Source organism: Lycium ferocissimum, chromosome 2 (genome assembly GCF_029784015.1).
Source record: "Lycium ferocissimum isolate CSIRO_LF1 chromosome 2, AGI_CSIRO_Lferr_CH_V1, whole genome shotgun sequence".
NCBI classification, from domain to species: Eukaryota; Viridiplantae; Streptophyta; class Magnoliopsida; order Solanales; family Solanaceae; genus Lycium; species Lycium ferocissimum.
This window is the reverse complement of record NC_081343.1, coordinates 46411335-46420834: the sequence shown is the minus strand read 5'-3', so window position 1 is coordinate 46420834 and position 9500 is coordinate 46411335. Positions and strand designations below refer to the sequence as shown.

The 9500-nt window shown below is 32.4% G+C and overlaps 1 protein-coding gene across 1 annotated transcript; it reads left to right on the top strand.

Annotated features, from left to right (window-relative positions):
* Positions 1-3973: 3973 nt before the first annotated feature.
* On the top strand, positions 3974-7597 carry LOC132040502 (protein RGF1 INDUCIBLE TRANSCRIPTION FACTOR 1). The gene is made up of 4 exons (XM_059431156.1): positions 3974-4413; positions 5985-6059; positions 6144-6284; positions 7010-7597. The coding sequence occupies exons 1-4, from the start codon at positions 4240-4242 to the stop codon at positions 7340-7342; spliced, it is 723 nt and encodes a 240-aa protein (XP_059287139.1). The 5' UTR covers positions 3974-4239; the 3' UTR covers positions 7343-7597.
* Positions 7598-9500: the final 1903 nt, after the last annotated feature.

Below are 9500 nucleotides of genomic sequence, written 5' to 3'. Positions count from 1 at the left end.
CCTTCTTCTGTATAACAGGGTTATTACTTACTCGTTGGATTTCTTGGGAACATTTCTCACTAAGCGATTTATATGAATCATTATTTTTTTAAGAATTAAGACAATATGTTAAAAAAATCTTTTTTTTCTTTTTTAAATTCTGCCCCGTTAAATATGTCCATATTAATTGAAATGGAGGGGGTAGATACTGTTGGAGGGTAAATTGCAATTAACTCTAACTAGAACGGAGAAAATTAGAAATAAATGTATTGTACCACATGAAGGGGTGTCCTTTGTACCAGAGGGTCACGTTTAGAGAGGACACTCTAAAAGAAAAGGTGACAAGACACAAATTTTGGAGGCCATTTGCTTGAGAAAAGTTTTTACAAGTTGTTGAAATTTTTTAAGAGCACTTTGTCCTACAACTTCCGCAAATTATAATTTCTTTTTACCCCCCTCGCACACCTAAAATATAGAGAAATTTGCATTTCTAGAACATCGACAAGTTCTATTTTTGATCTTTGTGAGTTGTGATATCTAGTTAAAAATATATTTACCATTTGATGTATACATTATATGTGTCTTTAAATAACATATTGTCTTTTAACCATACTTAATTTAGTACCTACTCTAATTTTAATTTCTTACTTAACTATAATAACTTGACATAAACACGCGATTTTCCCTTTGCTTTTGCTCTTGAGAAACTGGGCCTTGCACTCGGTACTTCTCAATTGCAATCTGAATGAAGATGAATAACAACAACTGTACTAGAATAATACTATGAATTATAAAACATTGAAAAAACATGGTTTAATACACTAGGGGACGAGCTAGAACCTAGAGGGATGAAAGGGTTTCATCCAAGTCTTTTTCAATGGAAAAATACATTGTAATATATAAAGTCAAACTTATTTTTATGTAAAATATAGTAAATGATGAATCACCTTAGTAAAAATCTTGTCTCTGCTATTGATATACACAGATAAAAACCACTGATACATATCACTTAATCATGACTAATAAATGTATATTTCTACTTTATTAAGTCACTTAATCATAGTAATTTGAACTTATTTGATATAAATACCGGATACAGGCAAGAATTTACTATTGATACACTATAAGTGAATTCTTTCACAATCATATTCCACAAGTATATATTTTCAACAATAAAAAATGTAAAAACTAGAATCTACCAATAATCAACCATAAGGTTTTTGTGTGCTCATACCTTAACGGAAACCTAATCTTATAGACCTTAATGGTCAATACTCAATAGGTCTGTGATTCATATCCCAATGAGTTTTTTTTAAATGTTAGATTGGTAGGTGTTCATATACTTCTAAATATATGGAGTACTTTTTCTTGTTCAGTCTTTCCTTAATGCATGTCTACTAAATAATTGAGAAACCAAGACCTTATAGAGATTAGAATCACCAACAAGCTACAATTGTTTCAAAGTCGAAATGAAAGAAAATAAAAGTCTTGCATTTTTCACCTTAACATGCAGTTACCCTTCTTTTTTTTTTTCACACCTTAATATGCAGTTATCTGAGTGTTTTTTTTTTTTTTTTTGGTTGATAAAATAGTGTTGGGCTTTACAGGTGCTAGTCATGAAATGGGCTGCTCCAAAAAGAATTTGTCCCACTTCAAACGGGTTGGCTATTTTTCAATTACATGACTAAAAATTAGCTAATCCGTGCTATTACTATCTAGGGAAAAGGGTCAAATATACCCCTATACTATTGGAAAAGGTTCAAATATACCCTCGTTATACTTTTGGTCCAAATATACCCCTACTGTTATATTTTAAGCACAAATATACCCCTCCACAGTTAAAGTTAACCAAAGTAAACATGTGGCATTGACATTTGGTGAAGTAGACGCCACGTGGCATGCCACCTCACACCCTCAACCCACATCTTCACTACGACAAACTATCTTCATCTTCTCCGCCGGCGCTACCACCCATCTCCGCCATACAATGGTAACCGAATACGCTATACTTTTCGGTCAAATTTTAAAACCAAATAAAATATCATTTTTTAAGTTAAATCATCTAAAAGACTTGTAAAAAATATCTTTTTGACTATTCAGCACGAGCAAGAACAACTAGTATTTCAATTTTAAAATAATACAGTAATAGCAACGTTCGTTTGGGAACAACCCGAATATCAGTTGTAATTTGTTGGCCACTCAATTAAGTACATACTCCATTTTCTCTGTTCAACGGTTTACTATTAATATTCACCATACCAAAAGTTTGTTCTTTTTCTCTCTTTAAGAACAATCGAGTTTAGTGTATGATAGAAAACTGAACGGACAAAAGAGATGGGTTAATGGCGACGATTGTTATTGTATGGCGGAGATGGTAAAGATAGTTTGCGGTAGTGAAGGTGTGGGTTGGGGGTGTGAGGTGGCATGACACGTGGCATTCACCTCACCAAAATGTCAATGCCACATGTTCACTTTGGTCAAGTTTAATAGTGGAGGGGTATGTTTGTGCCAAAAGTATAACGGTAGGAGTATATTTGAACAAAAAATATAACGAGGGGTATATTTGACCCTTTTCCGTACTATCTAAATCATTTGTTTTTTTTTTTTTTTGTGGGGGTGGTGGGGTGGGGGGTCGTGCTTGGGGGGAGGGCAGAGATAAGTACACACATGTTAATGGCCCGTCTTCCCACCCTTTACAACACTCTCCCCAATCTCATGATAAGCCAACCTTATCAAGAATCATTTTATTTTGATTTTGATCATATAAAATTAATCAAAGTTTACTTAATTAAAACGAGGAAATAAATACACAATTGGAAGAGTTGAACTTTTGGAGAGATCATCAAAGCCCGAAAGTCATGTCATCCTACAACTTCATACGTTGTTGCCCCCCTTGCTAATAAAATTGATATGTGATAGCTATGACCTAAGTAATGATATGGTTTTGATCAGTTTGAAACGTATATGTGTACAGAAATCACAGATCATACTGCACTTGCATTCCACAGCTTGGGGTGTGCGAAATAATCTGAATAGCATTTAATAATTTTTTCTTGCCTTTCTTATAAGATGGTAAACTAAATGGGAAATATATTGATTCTAGTTTATATCGATGATCAATGATAGTAAGTCCATTCGGTATCGTCTAGTTATCAATGAAGTGAGATGAGAATCATGAGATCTCATGTTTAAATCTCTGACTGGGCAAAAATAGTACTAGACGATTTCTTCTCCTTTGTCCCAGCTTTGGTAGACAAGCTTATCTAATATTTGTATTGATAAATGATAACAGGTACCATATCAAATTAATCGAGATGTTCGTAAGTTCACGTTATAAAGAAAAAAACACATAGTAAGTCCGTTGGTAAATTGGTCTATACAGTTTTTTATGTACTAGAATAAGATACACCAGCTTTAACCATTCATACTATGTCAAGTGGAAGGGACCTAGATAAACTCTCCTATGAAAAGAACTGGGAATTCCAAACTAAAGTGATATTCCTTGTTTATCTTTTTTTAACTAGTATTTGTTGTTTGTAATTTTGGTCTCTTGACAAAAGAGATGCAAAAAGATTGTGATATACACTAATAGTATCAATATTAATTTTTTAAAACAATTCGTATAATTTGATCTATTACTTATCAATTATTTTAAGCTACTAATCAATGATACTTAAATACAGTTACATGTATTGTTATGTATATATCTTTTGCGATGTCAATACAATAACAATAACATATTTAGTGTAATCATACAAGTGGAGTCTAGACAGGGTAGTATGTGCGCAAACATTATCCCTCCCTTTATGAGTTAGAGATGTTGTTTTCTATAGACCCTTAATTTTAAAAAAATGTTTCCGACGAAAAATTGTAAGAAAAATAAAACAATAAATAGCATGATATAAAATAAATGCAGCAACATATAGTAATACACGTATAACTTAAACCAGAAGCAGCACTATTTTTTATAAGTAGGGCCTCTGAGAACTGGGCTACCAAAACCAAAAGGGCATAAAAATATATAAGTACTCCTACCACAGTACTCTCAGTCTCATCATCCCATCAGACCCACACCTCTCCAACCCCATCACCCCAACAAGCCACTTACCAAGTTACCTCCCTGTCTAGACTCTCTATAAAAATTTCTATATAACTGATAGAATTCTATAACATACATAATTTAGCTGTGTTGCCACCTTTTCTCTCTATATAATTTTTGTTAATTGTTAAGAGAAATAAAGAAGAAGGAAGAAAGATCAAATGGAAGAGATGAAACCTGCATGGTTAGAAGGATTAATGGCTGAAAAATTCTTTGCAAGTTGTGGAGTCCACCATAATAGGAGGAAAAATGAGAAAAACATCTTCTGCTTAGAGTGTTGTCAAAGCTTTTGCCCTCACTGCCTTCCTTCTCATCACTCCCATCCTCTTCTCCAGGTTTACACTTTTACTAACTAGTAGTAATTCTTTAATATCACTATTAAACATGTATAATTATATATGTACCACATAAAACTTGAACAAGTAATACTTGTTTCATTTGAGGTTTTGGTTCCTTTTGTGAGAATTTTTAATTTTAATTATATATTCCTAAGCCACTATTTTGGTAACATGTCTTATGTGCTATTTGGTTATTTTCTTGAATTTGATTTTTTTTTTCGAGGATAATAAATTTGATTTTTCAATAATAGGTATTTCTTTTTTTAATTTACTTTGGATGTTAAGTAGTACTACTACTTTGGAGTAATTCTTTTAGGGTGATTTCAAAATTTCTCCTTCTCTTCTTCTTTGCTTATGGGAGCTAGGTTGTAAGAGGGGCGGGGGGATTTGCTCAAATTTGTGTAAAAAACAATTTGAATTTGTGAAATTAAAAGAAGTAATTTTCTTTTAAATGTTTTATTTGTTAAATTAATGAATTTAAATGGAGCCGCAGCCAACATGGACACTCACTAATCATATAATTTTTCCTAACTTGTTTAGAATTGAGGTGTAATTAATTTTGATAGTAGTATTTGCGAAATAATTCTGAGTATTTCAATTGAAATTATTTTCTTAAATTAAGTGGATTTACTTAAAGGTTAAATGGTTTTGGATATTTCCTTACAATATCCAAGATTTCATCTTGATTTTCTCTAGTGTGTTGTCAATTACTAAAAGTAGTGTGTTTGGGAGCTATAGCTCCCTCTTTTTGGAGCTGTTTGCTTTCCTATTTTAGAAGATTTCTTTTACACCTAATTTTCCCCTGCAAAGGTTCCTTGCCTGTTGCTTTCAAAGACAGTTTTGACCCAATTCTCAAAATTAAATCTTTTTTTTTTTTTCCCTCTCATTTCTTAGTCGACCATTTTCAGTACTTATCTCTATATGCTTTTTCTGCCCCAATTTCACTTCATTTATTCACATTTACTTTTCTTGGATCCAAACTTGGCTACCTTTTACTCTTCCTATTAAATTTAGGTTGGAGAACCACATAATCAATGTTGTGATATCCCTTAAATTTAGTTATAAGAACTTTAACCCCATAATTATATTTACCTTAAAAATACTAAGACGGCATCCAAAATTTCTCTATATTTCATTTATCTGTTTGAATTTACAGGAATTTAACAATAGTACGAATACTATTATGTTTCAATAACATTATCTCTAGTTGCGGAGCCAAACTTTTTACGAAGGGAATTCAAAAATATAAATCAGTAAACACATGAAGAAGTCAAGAGAATTCAACAATCTCTTATACATTAAAAAAAAAAAAAAAGGTTTGATCTTGTATATTTTCCGGAGGAACCCCTTGCGCCTCAGCGCCGCCCCTTATCAATCTATACTATAATCTTGAAAAAAATTATAGAACAAAATAACCTGATTTCAATAACTATCTATGAATTGACACATGAAAAAGGTAAAACAATTTCCGGAGTAACTTACTACACTTGATATAAAAAGGTAAAAGAATTTCAAAAGTAATCTATTACACTTGATATAATAATTTGATTTGTAATTGTATATGACAGGTGAGAAGATATGTATACCAAGATGTTATAAGATTGGATGACCTTGAGAAGCTTATTGACTGTTCCTACATTCAGGTATTTTTATTGTTAATGGCAATACTTGTAGAATTTAATTATCCTATTTAAAAATGATAATATATGCTATTCCTTGTTTGACAGCCTTACACAATAAACAGTGCCAAAGTTATATTCTTGAACCAAAGAGCACAATCAAGGTCATGCAAGGGTTCTGGCAACTCTTGTTTCACTTGTGACAGAGTTCTTCAGGACCCCTTCAACTTTTGCTCTCTCTCTTGCAAGGTCCACTCCTATTCTTTTTCTTTTCTCTTTCTCATAGCAGAGGCAAAACCAGAATTTTTAATTTATGTATTTTGAATCATAATTATTTTTACTTATTGAGTTCTGAATAAATTATTTATACATATTAACTGATTTTTTTTTTAACACAAATACACAATTTGGACCTTAGCTACCAAATTATGATGGCTTTGGCCCAGCAATCACAACTACCCCCCCCCCCCCCCGCACCACAAAAGCCACCCACCCACCCAATTAAAAGAAAAAGAAAAGAACAAACTGATTCCGCCCCACATATGCACAACCAAAACAATCTTCCTGTAGGCAGAGGCAGATTCAAAATTTGAATTTAATGAAATTCAACTTTAGAATTCTGTTATTATACCTTTGAAAAGAAAAAGACAATCTGATGCACAAGGTATCCCACGTTAGTAGGATCTGGAGAAGGACCGTACCCCAAGGACTGTGATGTAAAACAGCCTACCCTAAATGGTTCAGAAATTAATATTTGTTTAGATTTTAGGGTATGTCAGTAGCCATGAAAAATGTTTATTGAAAGCATCACCAAGTTACAAAGAGTCGGAGTATTTATATTCTTACCATATATTTATTTCGTTTCTTATGGAATTATGGCAAAAAATATAGTAATAAATTAATGTGATTATTACATTTTTAGCCTTGTAAAATCAAATTTATTCAATAATTATGCAACCCTACATATGATGCAGGTTGATTATATGGTGTATCAAGGTGAAGACCTATCAAATATCCTCTATAGGTTTGATGAGTCTGACTTTGCACTCTCCCAATTCGAGGGACTCCACGTGGACACCTCTGATTTGCTGGACGAGGAAAGCCAAATTACCCCAAACTCCATTCTAGAAGATCCATTAGAAAGCAGAGGCTCATCTTGCTCAAATAATGTCATGGACAATTCTGGTATTTCACACGATGGCCGTATCGTCAAAAATAAGAAAAAGGGCAGTGGGTTTTTCACTGGCCTTGTGCTTTCATTGAGCAATAGGAGAAAGGGAGCCCCTCAAAGATCCCCGCTTTCTTGAAAATAAATAAATTAGTCAATATTCTCAAATAATTTATATTTGTAGTACTTCTTGTAATATTAGCATTATTAGTTTGTGAACTTTATGTATTTTTTAGCGTCTTAGGTTTTGGAATTTAGTATTACCAAAAAATGATTCCATTGTGAGCCATAGGTTGATGTTAGAGAGGCTCTCTCTAAGTATCACCAATTTTGTACTTGGTGGCTGGTGCAATGGAACTTGAACATATATTATATAAATATAAGTAGCTCCTAAATTTTTCATTTTGCGGTTCATGACACGTCGACATGTGTTTTCATTATTGTTCGTAACTTTTTTTTAACTTTAGATTTATATATGATTGCCGCTTGATTTGTAAAACGTGTGCTTAACTTTGATCAGGAGAACGTGTGATCTTTGTTTTTTCCTTTTTGTGGTCAGCTTTATTGAATTTCTGAACTCGTCTTTATTGGGATATATACTATTAACTATGTGTTTGGATATAGTATTTATTATAGAATAATTATTTATTTATTATTTAATAAAGAATTAAATAGATCATGTACCAGTATGTGTGTCCTTTACTTATATAGTAGATGATTTAGTGTATAGAGTTTAGCCTATATACGGAAGATTAAATCGTCGGTTCTTATAAGTATAAAATTTATGTTCACAATCTAAGATGGAAATTGGACAAAGCAATCGGTATGATTATAGCCCAAGATTAATATAATGTATCTTCATTATGGGAACGGTATAGTTTCGTCTTCTTGTGCTAGTACATTTTGTATGTATTGAACGGATCAAGTAGAGATAAGTGTTTTGTATTGAATATATAAAACAAATTCTCTAGTTCATTAAATGTACTTATACTCTTAATCTTGATATAATTATTATGATCAATGTGATTTATTCATTATTTTGATTTATTAAAAGGTACGACTTAATTGCGGGTCTATGTATTCTTGGTGAATTGGATAATGGCAAATTACATTTGTGAAATAATAATTAGTTGATAAAATCCATGTCTTGACTTTGAGATTGATGATACCCCTTTATGGATGCTTATAAGTCTCATGTGAAAATCCTGCAGGTGGATTTTGTATCCGTCGCATGATGTAAGTTAAGCAGAAATATAAAGGATTCAATTAATCAATGAATTAAATTGTCAGTAATTTAATTTAATTGATTGGTATCTGTAATCTTAATATGGGGAGTTAAATAAGTTTTAATGTATGATTTCGAAATTGAACTGAGGAGTGCAGTTACGATTTTTTAGTGAAATAATTTGTAATTTATTATGGTAGGATTAATTCAGATTTCTTGAATTAATTCCATAATAGGAAGCCTCGTTAATTAAATTATGTGGTCCCTGCTGTGCCCGAATAATAAAGAATTAAATGGAATATTATTTCTTGGTGGAAAATAAAGACCCAATAGGTTTTGGAAAAGAGGAAAACCTAAACCTGTAGTTATAAAATAGGGGTCTTATTCCATAAGGAGGCTAAGGGTTTTACAAGTTTCTACTCTTTTTTCATAGAAATTCGCCCACACGAATTTCACAAATTCTGGTATTATTCGGATTACACAGCAGAAGACTGTGGAACTGAAGGATGACGATCAACTGGATGGTGTATGCTCGTGGTTGAAGATTCGATTCTTGATCGCGGTCACGCTTCAAGAGATAAGCATCAATTTTATGTTTGATTAATATCTTGATTATGTGTTGTCTATATTACATGCAAGTTCGATCCTGACTATTTGCTTCCGCTGCGTATGCCTGTATTCCATCAATTGGCATCAAGAGCCACACTTGCATCTAACTAGATAACCTAGAATATACATATGTTGATTATGTATTGCTCTGTTTTTCTAATTCTTTTAACGGATGAAAAACATGATTAAGACATTAAAAAGAAGAAACATCGTTTTTTGCTTTGCGAAGGTGGTCACTGCCTTAGATTGTTTGTTGCAAAATGGGGTAGCTCCTTGTTTTTTCTGATTTGCCAGAACATCCATGAATCGTGTTAGTTTGCTTTGCATTGTATTATATGAAGCCACCATGCTCCTTTGATTAGTTTAATAAAACTTGGTTAAAAGGAATTTAATGGCTGCACATGCCATTAGGGTTTTGGTGGCGGCATCATATTGGGCAAATTAAAGTGGAGACATTTTCCAA